We start from the raw sequence: 19,005 nt of genomic DNA, 5'->3' as shown, positions 1-19,005 counted from the left end.
AGAGGATAAATTAGAAACAGTACAATCTTTTTAAAAGGCGAAAGATTTATGTAACCTGAAGAGAAACCAGAGTATAGTATAATCTTTTTAGAGCAAGAATAAAAACAAATGTGTTTTTTTTTTAATTTTATTTATTCATTTTAGAGAGGAGAGAGAGAGGGAGAGGGAGAGAGAGAGAGAGGGGAGAGAGAGACAGGGGGGAGGAGCTGGAAGCATCAACTCCCATATGTGCCTTGACCAGGCAAGCCCAGGGTTTCGAACCGGCAACCTCAGCATTTCCAGGTCGACGCTTTATCCACTGCACCACCACAGGTCAGGCCAAAACAAATGTTTTAAAAAGAATTAATGTTCAAATTTTCATTACTTGGAACCTTGTAGTGATAACTCATTTATCCAATATTTTGGAAATGAAGTTCCTTTGTAATATAATGAGTTTTTTAAAGGTATTTATAGAGCTCTTTTGCACTACATACATATTTTGGCTTAGGCAATGCTCCTAATATAAAACTCCATGTACAAGTTATTTTTAATCTATCCATAGCTCAAAGGAAACAAAGCTAATTCTAGTGAAACTAGAGGTTTTGAGGCCTCTTGGGCCTGTGGCCTCCCCAGTGCCTCTTACTTCCTCAGCCTCCCATCCACCCTCCTTGAATACAGTGGGCAATACTTACCTGACGAAGGACTGTGCCATTTTAACTCAGTATGAGTGATTTCTCTATAAAGTGTCTGTGCTGTTTTAAAGATATATGATGCAACAGCAAGCATGTGGAGGGAATGTATACAGGACAGGACATATATTTAAATTATACTAATCACAAAGCTGAGTCAGAAGTTAACTGATAAATTTCAAGTCTCCAACCCCTCTCTGACTGCTACTTTTCCCGTGATTCACCCAGAGGACGCAGCAACTCTCAGCAGCTGCCGCAATGGCTGAATGGCTAAATCCAGGAACAAAGGTCGCTTAGCACCTGCTTCTCCAGATCCTAATGTCTACTTTGCTCAGACAAATCTGTCCAGATGGCTCCCCTTCCTTACTAACACTTAAACACCAGTGACACTTCCTTGTTCTAACATCCATTACTCTAGTCCAGTGGTTCTCAAACTTTTTGAAGTTGGGGCACATTTAAAATCCTACAAATAATTGTATGTGCACTATATACAGATTTCTGAGAAATATGTTATAAGTCAAATATTAAAGAAAAAATATAAAGTCCAAGCGTGCTTTTATGGTAATTAAATGAAATAAATACGACAAAATTAAATTTATTCTGACATTAAAAAGCATTTCTGGGCCCTGGCCAGTTGGCTCAGTGGTAGAGCGTCGGCCTGGCGTGCAGGAGTCCCAGGTTTGATTCCCGGCCAGGACACACAGGAGAAGCACCCATTTGCTTCTCCACCCATCCCCCTCTTCTTCCTCTCTGTCTCTCTCTTCCCCTCCCGCAGCCAAGGCTCCACTGGAGCAAAGTTTGCCCGGGCACTGAGGATGGCTCTGTGGCCTCTGCCTCAGGCGCTAGAATGGCTCTGGTTGCAACAGAGTGATGCCCCAGATGGGCAGAGCATCGCCCCCTGGTGGGCATGCTGGGTGGATCCCGGTCGGGTGCATGCGGGAGTCTGCCTCCCCGTTTCCAACTTCAGAAAAATACAAAAAAAGTTAATAATAATAAAAAAATAAATTAAAAAATAAATAAATAAAAAGTATTTGTTACATTTTTTGAGTTATGCTTTTTAGAATTTGTAAGAAAAAAAAAGGGGTTAAAAAATTTAAAAATGACAAAAAAGTTATCTTTTTATATATATAGATACATTCTTGGTAAGATTTAGTAAATTCGGCAGGTCCCGGAGCAAATGTGTTAAATTTTTTCATTCTTGTGTTTATGAAAAACATGAACCTGATGTGTCCTCGTTTGGGCATATATTTGAAAGGCAAACTCTCATTTCCTCATCAATACATTGAAGAATTCCTCTCTTTTTACTCTTCATTGTGTTGAGTGTAGAACAGTGTTTTTCAACTGCCGGTCTGCAATCAATTTCGTGCAGGCCTGTGAAAGAGTTAACCACCCTGATGGTGTATGAAGATTATAGACCCAATGATCTTAGTCAAATTCACTTATGCTCAGGGTGATTTCTCTCTTAGAGGTCCCTGAAATAATTCTCCTATCTTAACTATTCCCCAAGTGTAAAAACGTTGAAAGCCACTGGTGTAGAAAGCCCCCACCATACATATCATCTTAACTTGACACCAAGCAAAGGATAGAAGAAATTTGCCTCCAGTCTTTCCGGGGAGCATGGGGGGGTAGTGTAAACAATCCAGCACCATAGCTTAACAGCCTTTTGCAACCTAATCAGTCAAGTGAGGTGGGGGGTTGGGCAGACTGTCAGCTTACAGCCAATTCCCCACACCTCTGTCCCCCAAAAATCTAAACTCCAAAAACCCTGTTGGTTTTTTGGTCCCCAACAGGCACATATTTCTCTGGAATACCATAGGGTGCACCTGGAAATCTTCTGGAGTGCACCAGTGCGCCCTGGCACACACTTTGAGAACTACTGCTAGTTCTTTGCTTTAGATCTCTCAGGGAATTCTTTATATTGATACCTATCAGTATTTAATATTTTTTTTGTGGCCATAACCCACCCCCATGAATTCAGCCTTATATACCTGGTATTATTTCTATATATTTGAAAACAAATTCAGCAATGCAAAATACTGTTAAAAGTAAACTTTAAAGCCCAATGATTTTTATTTAAATCTTTTGAGAGGAAGGCACGGATGAAAGGAGGAAGAGAAACAGGGAAAGAGAAAGAGAAGCATCAACTCACTGTTCCACTTAGTTGTGACATTGATTGATTTTCACATGTGCCCTGACTAGGGCTCAAACTAGCGAACTCAGGGTTGAGCCAGCAACCCTGGGATCAGTAACCCTGGGCTCAAGCTGGCAATCCAGGTTCCACTGGTGACATCAACGCTCTGGACGATGCTCTGGCTACTGCGCCACTGGCCAGGGTGCTGATTTAAATGTTTTTTTTTTTTAACTTTTTTTTTTAGATTTTATTTATTCATTTTAGAGAGGAAAGAGAGAAAAAAATGGGGGAACAGGAAGCATCAACTCCCATATGTACCTTGACTAGGCAAGCCCAGTGTTTTGAACTGGTGATCTCAGCGTTCCAGGTTGACACTTTATCCACTGCAGCACCACAGGTCAGGTATGATTTAAATCTTGAAGATCAGTATAGCAAGGGGACATCTGAAGGACTATCTGGGTTGAGTGTGTCCCAGGCAAAAGAAACAACAAAGACCCTCATGGCATATGTATGCTTGATGTGCTTCAGAAATAGCACGGAGCTCAATGTGTGGAGCACAGTGAGCCAGAGGGAAATGTCAGAGGATGAGATAGGGCTTTGGGGAGGGAAGACTGTGTAGGGCCTATTAGTTCCAAAGAGCAAGAAATAATGACTGGAAGCATCATAAGGCATTAACACAAAACCATTTAGCTCCTGTACTACAAAATTCGACACACAGCCCTGTGGGAATCTGACATCTGAAGGAAAAATGTTTACAGAGTTGGCACTTTCAACATACGTCATTGAATCTGTACCACATCTTGTGATATTATAATTATCCCCATTTTGTAATTTAAAAACGGATTCAGAAATGCTTATCCAACATAGTACAACTTACATGTATCAGTTTGGATTTAAATTGAGTAATCAGAATTTTTTTCCATACTGTCCTTAACATTACTGTTTCACTATTATTAAGATCTGTGCACTTTACTATTTGGAAATTTTACTTCAAAAAAATAAATAACATGACCCATCTTTCCCAAATCTTACTGGAGGATGGGGGTCCTGGGTGGGGGGCAGGGAGGTCTAAACAAAAACCAAAACCAAGAACATAGCATCTAGGAGCCTAGCAAATATGAGTCAACACTGAACTAAGTATCAGAAGACCCTGATATCCAAACCCCCCAGGGATTGTTTTATACTAACAAAAAATTAAAAACAATCTAAAGGTTAACTAATGAAGAGTTAAACTGGTATAGCAATATGATAAATTAGGCAGACTCTAAATATTTTATCTTTATGTATGTTGACATAGGATGATACATAGTGTTGGGCAAATGAGTTTGTAAAATTTGTATTTTTTAAGTTTCCTCACTTTTATTGTTAGAAAATGGTGCTGGGCAGCGCCAGGTATGTCTATGAAATTGCAAATTACCTTCCTGCTTGGGAAGGGCCATTGTTATGCTAATGTTTGCTGGAGGAGAGGTTTTGGGGCCAGAAAAGTTTTAAAAGGAAGGAGAAGGAGAAGGAAAAGGAAGAAGGAAGCCATGGTGTTGCAGGGTGAGAGCACAGAAAGAGAAGGGAGACGGTGTGCAGATGGGGAGCTGAGAGGCTTTTGTGAGATCTGCTGAGACTGGTGGGGCCTTTGATTCTAGGAGGAAACGGAGAAGATTTTCCTGGTTGTGGAACCGGATAGTGTGTCAGTAGCTTTGTGAGCTCTGAATGAATGAAGAGGAAAGTGTTTTCCTTCTGTGTGTTTGCTCATTGGCCAGTGCAAGACTTTAATAAAGGAATGGCCCACCATTCTTTGGCTCCCATTTCTTTACCGTCTGTCCGAATCTAATGGGAACCTGCATGTGAATGGCCACGATGGCGGCGGCCCTTGGCCTTACACATAATATATAAAATTAAGTGGCGATATTTAATGTATTTAGAGTTCCTGATGTTGCAGGGTTTAGAAAATTTGACCCACCAAGGTCATGTAACTTTTCTGTACTGTTAAACTTCATTGTAATAAAATGAGAGAAAAATTTATGCCTTTTCATTCATAACCCAGCTGTGGACCACTGCCTGAAAGGTTTGTACAGATGCATGCCACATTAGATGTCCACATAATAAAATTCATAGTTACCAGTGCAAAAAAAAATAAAAATAAAAAAATTAAGTGACAAGATAATGAAGTAAAATAACACTATTGGTGATCTGATCTTATTTTGGAGAAACTGAGGAGAAATAGCTAACTTACAGACTGATAGATAAAATGGCTACTTAGCTGCCATCTCAAGAACACTGCAGGCCCGGAGGAGGTAGGACTGGCTTACTTAGTAACCTGGCCTAATCTCCCCTTGCAGCCGGTTGCTGATTGAGCACGGTTGAGTCAAGGCACAAACAGATTTTGAGGAGATTGGATTTTCCTCCCATCCACAAACAGAGGAAACTGTCTTGTATGAGCAGATGCAACAATGCCAGCTGCTTTTGCCCCAAGCCCTTTGATTATTCCATATAACCCCTGCCCTATCCCTCCCTCGGGCTGACACCCTTCGCTGGTCTCAGCCCACCTGCACCCAAGCACTTTTAAAATAAATTTTCCGTTTGGAACACACTAGCCTCATGTTTTCAGTTTAGCCCACAGTTTCTGCCTTTCACATAGTACATGCTCAGGTTAAATCAACATTATATCAACCTCACAATGTTCCAGATTGTAGAAAAATAATTAAACATATTAGTTTAAACCTCTGCATAATTCATCAAGTTCAAGCAATCTCCTTCCACATCATGCCATTTCTTTTGTTGTTGTTGTTACTATTTACATGTTATATATATTTTCATTCTTTCACCTTCAATCTTTTTCTTTCTTTTTTATGGAAAGTTATTGGGGTAACATTGGTAAATAAGATTACAGAGGTTTCAGATGCACAATTCTACAATATATCATCTGCATATTGTGGTGTGTAGTCACCACCCCCAGGCAAGTCTCCTTCCATCCATCTATCCCCCTTTACCCTCTTCTATCTCCCCGCCCCTTCCTCTCTGGTAATAACCATACTGTTGTCTGTGTCTATGAGGTTTTTTTCCCTAAGCCAATTATTTTTAAATTGCTGACTGATTTCTCCTTATAGAATATTTCCCAAAAGGCCTCCCAAATTTAATTTTGTGTGTTACCTAGGCACCTAGTCTGTGTGAAGCCGAAGGACTGACCTGAAAAGAAGGCAAAAAGGCAATCAAAATACTCTAGATCTCGCTTTTCCGTGTAATAATGTAACATCTTTGATGAGAAATAAGTTGTTTTCCATTTATTCTATCTTCAAATTCCCACCTTTAGTGGGTTTCTTAAAAGTACTGTATTTTCCAGGTACTCTTATTTATTTAGGTGAGCATTTGAAACTATATTTTGATTAAAAATGTTATGCTACTTTGGCCCTGGCTGGTTGGCTCAGCGGTAGAGTGTTGGCTCAGTGTGTGGATGTCCTGGGTTTGATTCGCAGTCAGGGCACACAGGAGAAGTGCTCATCTGCTTCTCCACCCCTCCCCCTTCTCTCTCTATCCTCCCCCACCCCCACAGCCATGGCTCGATTGGAGAAAACTTGGCCCAGGCGCTAGGGACAGCTCCATGGCCTCTGCCTCAGGCGCTAGAATGGCTCTGGTTGCAATGGAGCAACACCCCAGATGGGCAGAGCATCGCCTCCTGGTGGGCATGCTGGGTGGATCCTGGTCAGGCTCATGTGGTAGTCTGTCTCTGGCCCCCCCTACTAAAAAATATAAGTAAATATAAAATTTTTTTAAAAAATGTTATGCTACTGCCTGACCAGGCAATGGCACAGTGGATAGAGCGTTGGACTGGGATGCAGAGGACCCAGGTTCGAGACCCCGAGGTCGCCAGCTTGAGCACGGGCTCATCTGGTTTGAGCAAAGCTCACCAGCTTGAACCCAAGGTCGCAGGCTTGAGTAAGGGGTTACTCAGTCTGCTGTAGCCCCGCGGTCAAGACACATGTGAGAAAGCAATCAATGAACTAAAGCGCCACAACGAAAAACTGATGATTGATGCTTCTCATCTCTCTTCATTCCTGTCTGTCTGTCTCTATCTATCCCTCTCTCTCTGACTCTCTCTCTCTCTGTAAAAAAAAAAAAAGTTCCTTACATGACCTTTTATTTTGGAACATAGCTGGTAACATACATTAGACTTGTTTAATAGTTGGGGAATTTTTAAAGGGTATGAATATCTTAACTCACCATTTGGGCATATAAAGTATCCTTTAAATATATAGAACACTTAATATTAAATATATCTAATTCTTATATGCATTTCACAAAGGTAGGTAAAATTTTGCACATTCTGATTTGACATTAAAATTAAGCTGTATTTAAGATTTTTAAACTCACCTCCTCCTTGTATCCAACCATTCTGTACTAGTCGATGAAAAATTGAGCCTGCATAATGTAGTCTGATGCCACTTTGAGAAAAACCTGCTTTTCCTGTGCATAAGACCTGAAAATTTTTACATGTTTTGGGGCATACATCACTGTACAGCTACAAAATAAAGATTAAATATTTCAAAGATTAAATATTTGACATTTCGAAAGTTATAAATTCCCATTCCCCACAACTTACTAAAACAACAACAAGAACAAAAAACCCCTTACCTCAAAAACCAATCTTCCAATTGGATAAACATCAATAGAAATATCCAAGAACACAATATCATGCTGTTAAAATTCAGGAGAAAATGATAGTGCAGGTAAATGTCTTGGAAGAAAATTTTAGATATGACCAAAAATAAAGCAATAATGTTTTTATTGATGTCAACAGCATTAACAGTGGAGAACCTAACAGCAAAATTAAAAGAATGACTTAAAGATTGTTGTTAAATTTTATTACATTGTCTTTATAACCTAAATAACACACTTTTTAAAACCCTTTAGTAGCGAAGCTTTGAGTAACATTACCCTATCACCAAGACTGAGAACACCTGGCCTAGATATCCACTACCATCACTAACTAGGTGTGGAAAGGAACACCAGCCAGTCCCTTTGGGAAAAGTAGGAGACTAGGAATTCTTTTCTTTCTTGTGTAATTTTGGGAAAACAGCCAATGTGAGCACTATGGATTTGGTTACCATGTGTTCTGGATTTTCAGAGACAGCTCAGATTAGCTAACGAGAGCCAGGCCAGCCTTTCTGAGTGGGAAAATAAGGCCACCATATCCATAGGAGGCATGATTTCAGGGATTGGGAAGAGAGACACTGGGCTTTCGATGCTGTGCAATCATGTCCTCATGTTCCCAGAGAACCCCACCTCTTGTTTTTAAATGACATCCTTTCTGGTAGACAGCTCACATTTGTGAGATCTTGTCTGGCTTTACAAAGAAGCATCCAAAATGAAAGCACCAGTCTCTATTACAGTAGCACTCATTTAGGGAGCAGAGTACATCTAATGTACATTTAGGGAGCAGAGTACATTCTGAATCTTAGACACCATTGTCATACATAAAAATGCCACCTGACTTAACAAGGTAGCACTTATATAATTTGCCTTGCTTTATTTCTTAAGAATCTAGGAACACAAATGAAATCACTTTTAATTTGTGCCTCTCAGCTTCTGTATGACAATTTCTTAATTATAAACGAATATATAACTTTAGAATAAGAGGCATAATATAATAAACTTCACAGGCTTAGGAGAAAAAAGATACACTGAAAACCATGATTCCCTATACAACAATATCTTATCTTTATGGGGTTATCAAAGTAGACAATTCTAAAATTCTAATGAAAAGAGAGCAAATGAACGCTACACAAGATAATGTCTCCTAGCAGCCAAACCCACAAAGAGAATTATGTAGCATATCAATCCAATCCAGAAGTAAACCAACTCAGGGTTTTACTCAGCAAGAAAACACCTAAGGATCTTCTCTGGAATCTAGGGCCCTCTCCTCACTGCCACTAATTAATTCAAACCATCATTCCCTCCAGCCCATGCCACTATAGCAGCCTTCGAGATGGCTGCCCTGCCACCAGGCTGTTTCCTCACAGCCCTAAAAGTTGTTCCAAAACAGCAAAGAGGACTATGTCCTACTCTTTCTGAAAAGTTCTGTTGGCTGGGCTTTCTTCTAGATAAAATCCAACTGCTTGGTTCAGAATGGATAGTAAATTCAACCTTTCTTCACTGGGCCTGTTTAGGTTATTATCCTACTTAACAGCTCAATACCTTTCCTTTTTCGGGGAATTCGCTACAGGGCCCCACCACCCTCTACAGAACTGAAAGGGGCCAGATTCTGCCTCCCTCCCTCAACCCTGTAAGAGCCCAAGTGCATGGGTATGACCTGAGCTCCACAGGTTAGGTGCTCCTGCCAGGGCACTGGCTCTCCAGGGAGTGAAAAAAGTCAGCTGAGAAGTTATTCTTGGCAAAGATGGCAATTCGAACCCAGGCCTGCAGGCATCCGTGGTAGATCCCGGCTGCACATTCCTGGGGCGTGACTCTGGCCATGTCTTCCTGTTGCCAGGTCTCCCTTGGTTCCTGCTTTCTAAAGCAGGTTCTCTAGCTAACCTGTCAGTTGTGAGTTTACCAATATCCTTTTGCATACTCTTCTTCCTTAAGTCAACCAGAGCAGCTTAGTATTGACAGCATTAAGACTCTTAACCAGTACTCTCATTTTCCTAGCCTCTTCACTGTCCCCAGTTATTCCCAGAGGACACACGTACTTCTAGACTCCTGTCCCTTTGGGAATTAACTGCTATGAACATTAGATTCCTCCCCAGAGTTTCTAGCATTTTCCAAGTGCACTGTTTATTTAACTAAACATTCACTGAGCACCTACTATGTTTCAGATTCTGTTCAAGGCAGTGGTTAAATAAGGATGCAGGATATTAGTCTTTGCCTTTGAACAACTCAGAAAGACATTGGAATTTTTGTGGGTCTAAGCCGACATGAGCATGAAGTGATTTTCAGCATGTGGCAGTTGTTGCTACAAAGTTTGATCAAAATTACAGAGTACTTTTATTTCCATTGTTATCTACCCTGATGTCTCTTACTATCTGGACCTCAGCCTCCATGCCTGTCCTCTGCCACTGGAAAACCCAGCGCTATAGCTTGTCCAGTCCTGCTCTCACCAACTATGTGTCATGCTTTAAAATGTCACCTTTCTTCTCACACTTTCCACTCTCTTAGTGCAGTTGCTGTCACTTAGATGTTAGAAAATACTAATTAAAATATTCCACTCTAAAGGTGGATGACTGATAGGCTTGACCTTCTCTGATGGGGAGTCTCTATATTTTAAGATGAATGATGAAGCATATAAACCTCTGAGGGAAATGGAAATGGAAATGTTTGAGCAGGGATGCTCCTGCCTGCTATGAGAGATGCCTATGGACACACCGCCAAGCCAAACCCTGCCATATTATAAGCCTTTGCAAACCTGCTCTTTTATACTCCCTTCATTAGGGTATCAGTAATTAATGCTGGATCAACATGAATCTTCAAAGATTCCACTATTTTTCTTTAAAAATTAGTGTAACTTGCCTTGGTGTTTCTTATGAAATTAGCAGAATAATCCATAGTAAGTGCCTCATAAAGTTCAGGCGGCTTAAAATCAACTACATCCCACACCTTGTGGGCCCATTTCCGAAGATCAAGTGCATCACCCAGGAGTTGATCATTAACAAAACACATGACATAGGAAGAATATTCCCAGACTTCATTCTTAAGTTCCTGTAAAGAAAAAGGACCAAAAAAGAAAAAAATTAAATATAACTAAGAAGAAAGAAAGAAAAAAAAAAAACTTGCTAAACCCACAAGTTAGAGCTTGGGTTCAATTCTAGGGTTGAATCTTTAAAAAAGTATTTTTTTTGCCACCTTTCAGAATTGTGCTCTCAGAAAGACTTTAAGAACATCTTTCAAGACTCTGACATCACTGAAAGCAAAGAATGACCTAAAAGTATTCTTAAAACTGAGCCTCACCTGTGGTGGCACAGCGGATAAAGCATCAACCCAGAACGCTGAGGTTGTCGGTTTGAAACTCTGGGCTTGCCTGGTCAAGGCACATATGGGAGTTGATGCTCCTCTTCCCCCCTTCTCTCTCTCTCTCTCTCTCTCTCTCTCTCTTTCTCTCTCCCTCCCTCCTCTCCTCTCTAAAATAAATAAATAAAATCTTTAAAAACAGTAATCTTAAAAATGGAATCATCATAGAAAATAGATGGAAAGCTGATAATAAAAGTCTGTGTGTGTAGTGAACTTATATTAACTTGTAGCATCTGTAGCATCATTTCAGAAGAGCATTTTACTGTGTGGATACATGGAAAGGTCAGGGGTTGTTGGTAAGACTTGGTTTTCAGTGCCAAGGATGAAAATAATGCTTCATTGACGGAGGGTGGGGTGAGGGGGAGGAAATGCTTCCTGAGGGCATTTCCTCCAGCAGGGAGTCCCAGGAACCCTAGGGCAGTGAGGAAGGGGACTCAGCAGCATCAACACTATCAAGCGCTAACCCCTTCAAAAATGAATAACTTTGGTGTTTTCATACACACAACACCCCCAACCTCCCAAATCCCAGTGTATGGCCACTGACTCATGTCCCCTCCGAGATCTGGTTTATTACTACCCAGTGCCAGTCCTGGCAAAACCATGGCTAATTTGGGACAGCTCTTCTCTAATTTTAGTGGGCAGTCAGAATTACAGATTGCTGAGCCCCACTTGAGTTTCTGACTGGGCGGGCGGGGCCTGAGACCCACATTTCTAACATCTCAGGAGCTGCTACTGCTTCGGGCCTGGAGACCACACTTAGAGAAATGCAGGGCTGGGGAACAGCCTGCCTGCAGCCTGCCAACCTTGCAGCTCTTCTCCGATTTCATATTTGTTTGCTAACCCCATGCCTTTGTCAAAACCTGCTTCAAGGAAGATGATACACTTGTTCGTGCTGAACTGTAAGTCACTGACCGAGCCTGTGGGTCAACACTCCCTGGACTGTTTGAATTTACCATGTTTCCACATTTCACAGGACACAAAACTTGGAAAGGGGAGAAAACATTTAATTGTGGAAAGTTTAGTTCACTTGGTGAGAGAAATGCAGCAGAAGGTACACTTTATTCAGAGGCTTAAGACATGAATGCCTTGTCTTTGTGTCTTTCGTACATACGAGACCTCCTCGCTTGCCTCAAGATAGTGGGCTGGACCTGATGGTTTCTGGGGTTTTCCAGCACTAGGATGTATGATGCTGCCTTTTTTGGAGAAGAGAAAGGCATCTCACAAGTCCTGAAGCCACCCCTCCAGTGCATAACACATGCCACTGAGGCTTACAGCCAGCCCGGACCTAACCTCAAGTGTGCTGAGAAGCACCACATCTAACATGTGACAGGACACCACATCTAACATGAGACATAGCACCACATTTAACATGGGACATAGCACTACATCTTCTAACATGAGACATAGCACCACATCTAACATGGGACATAGCACTACATCTTCTAACATGTGACAGAGCACCACATCTAACATGGGACATAGCACTACATCTTCCAACATGTGACAGAGCACCACATCTAACATGGGACACAGCACTACATCTTCTAACATGTGACAGAGCACCACATCTAACATGGGACACAGCACTTACACCGAAGGGCAAAACAGACACAGCACTTACACTGAAGGGCAATACACTTGCCTGAAAAGGAAGGAAAGGTTAAAGTGACAGGCATCCAGGAAACGAGGGTGAGGGAGAGAAGGCAGGCTAAGGGATAAGGAATAGGTGGAGAGAAGCAGCAGTGATTATCTGGAAGGCCTCATTCAGGTTCACACAAAACATCTCAAGGTCAGTAACCCAGGCTGACAAGGGCGGGAAGTTACTATGTAAGAGTACAGTGGGACTATGTAAGAGCAGGTGCAAACCAAAGCATACGACCATGGCTTATGCTGGAGAGCATGGTGCTGGTACACAGTATAGTAAATTTGATTATAAAAATTAAGAGAAACATTGTTTTATGTTAGGGTGACCAACTGTCCTGATTTGCCCAGGACTGATCCAGCTTTAGCACTAAAATTTCTGTATCCCAGGAAACTCCTCAGTCCCAGGTAAGCTAGGACCACTGTTCACACTACTTGTTGTAAGGAGTAGAGTTAATATATGTAGAAGCTATTAGAAGAGTGTCTGGCATCTAATAAGCACCATATCTAAGTGTTTGCTATGGTTGTATTCGAATGCCAGTGAAAAGGTATTATAACTATGAAATTGGTATGAGACTTAACAAGTGGTATTCCTGGCTCAGTCTTGCACTATTCATGTGACTGGAAAGTGAACTGGTCTTGGGTAAAGCAACACTATCTACATGACAATCACAGAATCACAGGACCTCCTTGTGCAACCAAGCACAGGACAATCGAAACTGCTCTGGTCAGGGGAAATGAGATTTTATCAGCCGCTGGTGAGATGGGGTGGGGCAGGGACACCAGGACTGGGACCAAGACTGGGCCAAGGATGTCAAGCAAGAGGTGTGTAGGTGTGTGCCATCCCAGCCCCTCCGCAACACGAGATAGTGCTGAGCCAGGGTGCTACCTTAGAATTCTCCATAGCACATGCTCCAGGCCACACTACCAACCTGGCAGGCTTGGCACCCAAGAGAAGACCTATCTGCCCTCCCTGAACAAGCCCCGCTAGCCCTGGGGTCTGGGACTCTGCAAGGGCACTGTTAGGAGGGAGGTGCAGAGAAGGAAGCTCCAATTAGAACCAGGCTACCCTGGGAGAGCGTGGTGCCTCTCATCAGAGTTCCCCTAGGCAACAGCCCAACACAAGCCCCTCACTATATCTGCGCTCCAAAACCAAAAGTGCCAGGCCACAGTAACCAGAGCGCCAGGGCATCACTGAAGTGACAGTGACATGCAGGGTAAGTGGGGTCATCATCAGCAGGGGTAATCAACAGCAGTACTCAGAGTTTAAAACTTGCTTTTATCTTAGCCTTCCAAAAGAAAATCCTGTACATCTTTTACTGGTAAAATGAGTGAAATAATTTAGCAAAAGTGCATAATTTAGAGAAATAAAATTGAGTTGCACTAAAATTACTTCAGTTTTTGCAAAACAATGCATAAATACTTCAGGCAAGGCCCTGGCCGGTTGGCTCAGCGGTAGAGCATCGGCCTGGCGTGCGGGGGACCCGGGTTCGATTCCCGGCCAGGGCACATAGGAGAAGTGCCCATTTGCTTCTCCACCCCCCCCCCCCCTTTCTCTCTGTCTCTCTCTTCCCCTCCCGCAGCCAAGGCTCCATTGGAGCAAAGATGGCCCAGGCGCTGGGGATGGCTCCTTGGCCTCTGCCCCAGGCGCTAGAGTGGCTCTGGTCGCTGCAGAGCGATGCCCCGGAGGGGCAGAGCATCGCCCCCTGGTGGGCAGACCGTTGCCCCTGGTGGGCGTGCTGGGTGGATCCCGGTCGGGGGCATGCGGGAGTCTGTCTGACTGTCTCTCCCCGTTTCCAGCTTCAGAAAAATACAAATAAATAAATAAATAAATAAATAAAAAATACTTCAGGCAAAACTCCACTCATTCACCCCATCCCAAATATCCTTTACCCTTTTCTTCTCCTGTAGATATTGATCCCATGCAAATTCTTGAAGAGGAACTATTATAGGATCTTCAAATCTGAATGGAAAATTATTCTTCAGATTCTAGGTTTCAAAATAGAATAATTATTTTAGAGTAAGATCTTTTTTATAATCATTTCCCCCAATTCTTATGACCTCCAAGAAATTTTACACAATGAATACCCAGGCTGCACAGTCTGACCTGGATGTCCCTTGCCAGCCACCCAGAGGCCCCTGTATCCATTTCCATTTTAAGTCACTCCCCAGTCCAGACTGGGGCTCTATCTTATTTGTCTCTCACCTGAAGAGAATAAGCCCCATGAGGGCAAAGACTGTGTCTTAGTTTTCCTATATTTCTACTGGCTTCAACACCCAGCATATAGTGGATCATTCACACATAGCAAGTGAAGCAACAAATGAACAGATAAATGAGTTTGTGCCAACAGTTTTGTGATCTGCCATGTTTTCTTAGGACCAGTTTTTTCCCTATTAAACTCTTACTAAACTTCAGTGGCTCTACAGATACTTTTAACTAAAATAAATAAAGCAGTGCTCTAATTCACTGATATATAGAGAATGACCAAAAGGATATCGTTGTGATTATACCTCTCAGGGCAAAGAGTAGTAGTATTAGACATGTTTAGGTTTACATACTGAGCATGTTTTGGTTTAACATATATTATTTTGTCTATATGAATCAGAAAATTCTTACTGGTTAACAATCCCTGTCAAAAATAAAATGTTTTTTGCCCTGGCCAGGTAGCTCAGGGCACATACAAGAATCAACAAATAAATGTGCAAATAAGTGGAACAACAAATCAATGTTTCTCTCTCTCTCCCTTCCTCTAAAATCAATAAATAGAAAAAAAAAATTTTAATTAAAGGTTTGGGTTCCTAATATTTTATACTTCCCTCCTCCTAAACCAAGAGAAGGTAGTTGAGACAATACTAATTAGGCCTCACTTTTCTGAGTAGGTCTGAGGCAGGGGTCCCCAAACTACGGCCCGCAGGCCGCATGCGGCCCCCTGAGGCCATTTATCCGGCCCCCGCTGCACTTCCGGAAGGGGCACCTCTTTCATTGGTGGTCAGTGAGAGGAGCACATTGACCATCTCATTAGCCAAAAGCAGGTCCATAGTTCCCATTGAAATACTGGTCAGTTTGTTGATTTAAATGTACTTGTTCTTTATTTTAAATATTGTATTTGTTCCTGTTTTTTCTTTTCTTTTTTTTTACTTTAAAATAAGATATGTGCAGTATGCATAGGGATTTGTTCATAGTTTTTTTTTATAGTCCGGCCCTCCAATGGTCTGAGAGACAGTGAACTGGCCCCCTGTGTAAAAAGTTTGGGGACCCCTGGTCTGAGGAGTAGATAGGCCAACAGGAAATGTGACAGCTGACCTCTCCTGCCATGGTCTAAGACAGGGATTGGGAACCTTTTTGGCTGAGAGAGCCATGAACGCCACATATTTTAAAATGTAATTCTGTGAGAGCCATACAATATGTTTAACACTAAATACAAGTAAATGTGTGCATTTTATGTAAGACCAACACTTTTAAAGTACAATAAGTGTCTGAATTCTTTTTAATAACATTATTATGCTGTTGCTAACCAATGATGAATAAAGTACTTCTTACCATTAATGCGACTTCTGGTGCTGCATGGTTTTGCTGATGGCTTTGTAGTCTGATTGATATGTGGTGAGGTTAAGCTTCATGCAGGCGTTGAGACTTCCATTCGTTAAACGTGATCGTAGATTGGTCTTAACGTTCTTTAGATGTGAGAAAAACTGTTCACATGCATATGTAGAGCCAAACATTGTCAGTACAGCAATACTCACACGCTGCAGTGTGTGGTATGTGACAGGAAGCACGTTCCAAGTTTTGATGATCAGCTGGTCCGCGGGATGAAGTTTTTTCATTTCTCCCCACTTGTGTTTGCTTGCCAACTCTGCTTGCTGTCATGCAAGTCTTTCCAAATCTTCATTCTGTGACTTGAACTTATTCACCCACATGTCTGAGGCCTTCAAGTCAGCAGCTTGTAGCTCAAAATCTCTGATGGAGACACTGGGGATGTAACTCAGGTCCGCGCTGTCCACTGCACACTCGTGTGGATGGCTGATGAACTTAAAAAAAGGAGTGCGCTCACAAAATTCTCCAAAGCGTGCTTTGAATGACTGAAGGAGATTAGATGTGAAGCCCGCTAGCTGCTGGAGATCAAGTTGTTGAGCAGGGTCACTTGCTGTGCATGCATCTTTAAACTCTCCCAGTTTTTCAAAGTGTAGTAAACGACCTGTTTCAATGTCGGGGATGAAGAGTTCCAGCTTGTTTTCAAATGCAAACACTGCTTGTTGAAGGGATAAGACTGTATTTCCAAGGCCTTGCATTTTCACATTGAGCTGGTTCAGATGTTCAGTCATGTCCATGAGACAGTGGAACTTCAGGAGCCACTCAGTGTTAGCGAACTTAGGATGCTCGATGTTTTTCATTTCAAGAAAAGTCCGGCCTGACCTGTGGTGGCGCAGTGGATAAAGTGTCCACCAGGAATGCTGAGGTTGTCAGTTGGAAACCCCGGTGTTGTCTGGTCAAGGCACATATGGGAGTTGATGCTTCCTGCTCCTCCTTCTTTCTCTCCCCCTCTCTCATCTCTCCAACACGAATAAAGTCTTAAAAATTAAAAAAAAAAAAAAAAAAAAAAAGTCCGGATTTCGCTCAGACAAGCTATGAAACGGCTGAGCACCTTCCCTCTTAACAACCAACCCACATTACTGTGCAGAAGCAGACCAGGATAATTATTCCCAACTTCATCCAGCAGTGTTTTAAACTGCGATCATTTAAAGCTTGGGCAACAATAAAGTTGACCACCCGAATGACCAGCAACATCACCTCACCAAGCTACTTGCCACACATCTGAGCACAAAGCACCTCCTGATGTAGGATGCAGTGAAAACTTAGGATGGGTCTCTTTCCATGTTCACGAAGAAGCGCTACGAATCCTGTTTTCCCCCACCATGTATGTAGCACCATCAGTACACACTGAAATAAGTTTATCCATCAGTAGATTTTTTCTTTAGCAAACTCAGTGAAAGACTTGGATAAATCCTCCCCTCTTGTTGTCTCTTTCATAGGCAAAACAGCAAGACTTTCCTCAGGTAGTGTTTCATCGACAGCATACTTTGCAATCACGCTGAACTGGGATAAATGGCTTACGTCTATTGACTCGTCCAAAGCAAGAGAAAAGAATGGTGCTCGTTTATGTCCTTCACTTGTGTTGCCTCAATTTTATTTGCCATCATGATAGTACGACCGTGAACAGTTCTTGCCAAAAGAGATATGTCTTTTATTCGTTTGATTATCTTGTCTTTATCTGAAAAGTCGTCAAAAAGTTCATTGGCAACATCAAGCATGAATGTTTTGGCATACTCCCCATCTGTGAATGGCTTTCCGTTTCTCACAATTGCTAAAGCACCAGCAAAGCTAGCCGAATTCCAGTCACCTTTTTGGGTCCAAACACGGAGTTCCTGTTGACTAGCTTGCACTCTGCACAGTAGCTCTTGACATGCTTTCTTCCTGCTGTCCCCCGCTGGATATTTCAATGCAAATGTAGTATGGTGTGTGTCGAAGTGCGCTTTATATTTGACCGTTTCACTGATGCAATTTTATCATTGCATATTAGACACACTGCAGAACCTGCTATCTCCACAAAGGCGCATTCCTCTGTCCATTCCTACTGAAAAGTACGATACTCCTTATCTTTTTTTCTTTTAGCCATCTTCTTCATCAAAAGGGTTTCTGCAATTAGCTAGCTTACTTGATTAAAAGGAGGGAAGTTTACTTCCAGACCTCACAACAACCCGTGTACCTTACGCATTATCCAATAAAAATTTGGTGTTGTCCGGAGGATAGCTGTGATTGGCTCCAGCCACCCGCAACCATGAATATGAGCAGTAGGAAATGAATGGATTATAATACATGAGAATGTTTTATATTTTTAACGTTATTACTTTTTTTTAATTAAAGATTTGTCTGTGAGCCAGATGCAGCCATCAAAAGAGCCACATCTGGCTCGCAAGCCATAGGTTCCTGACCCCTGGTCTAAGAGGACACTAATCTATGCTTCATCAAGGGTAGGTATTTCAATGGGGAGAAAGCCAGGATGTGAGTGCATCTTGCCTTGGGACCAAGGACAGCAGAAGAGGACAACAGTAATCTGGCCATTTCCTTCCTAAACGACTGTCCCCAACCAAGAGATGATGTGTCCTTTTTGTCTCAATTCTTGTGTCAGTGCTCAGTCTGAGGCAATTGTGCAGGATGACTGTTTCAAACTAAGCATGCTTAATCATACTTTCTTCATAATTTAGTGTTTGTTCCAGAATAAACTAAATCCAAATTAGAATATGTGTAATGCTTATCCTTTACACATCTAAATCTTTGTCAGTTACTCAGGCATCTAGGATTGCTCACAAATGATCATGTTGGGCATATTTTCAAGGATCCTTTATTAAGAGAGAACTGAATTTTCATTGATGTTTTCATATTCCAATAGAGCTACAGCAGACAAAAACTTATGAAAGGGAAAATTATCACTACTGATATAATAAAGACATCATTATCTTGACTTAGTGAGCTCTACAACAGAGACTGGTGAACTCTGGCCAGCAGGCAAA

General features: G+C 41.9%; 1 protein-coding gene across 7 annotated transcripts in view; it reads right to left on the bottom strand.

Moving 5' to 3' along the window:
* Positions 1–19,005, bottom strand: part of PPIL6 (peptidylprolyl isomerase like 6) — a 38,674-nt gene that overhangs the window by 17,926 nt on the left and 1,743 nt on the right. For 2 of the 7 annotated variants that reach the window (XM_066373499.1, XM_066373501.1), the window contains exons 2-5: positions 14,329–14,424; positions 10,297–10,485; positions 7,423–7,485; positions 7,162–7,309 (exon numbers count right to left, since the gene is read on the bottom strand). In XM_066373499.1, coding sequence (XP_066229596.1) covers positions 7,162–7,309; positions 7,423–7,485; positions 10,297–10,485; positions 14,329–14,424 — 496 coding nt within the window. Of the gene's footprint in view, positions 1–7,161; positions 7,310–7,422; positions 7,486–10,296; positions 10,486–14,328; positions 14,425–15,976; positions 18,069–19,005 lie in introns of all 7 variants that reach the window. The other 5 variants (XM_066373506.1, XM_066373505.1, XM_066373500.1 and 2 more) reach the window with 5 other exon arrangements.

The sequence above is a fragment of the Saccopteryx leptura genome, chromosome 3 (assembly GCF_036850995.1).
Source record: "Saccopteryx leptura isolate mSacLep1 chromosome 3, mSacLep1_pri_phased_curated, whole genome shotgun sequence".
NCBI lineage: Eukaryota > Metazoa > Chordata > Mammalia > Chiroptera > Emballonuridae > Saccopteryx > Saccopteryx leptura.
This window is presented reverse-complemented; position numbering and strand designations above follow the sequence as displayed.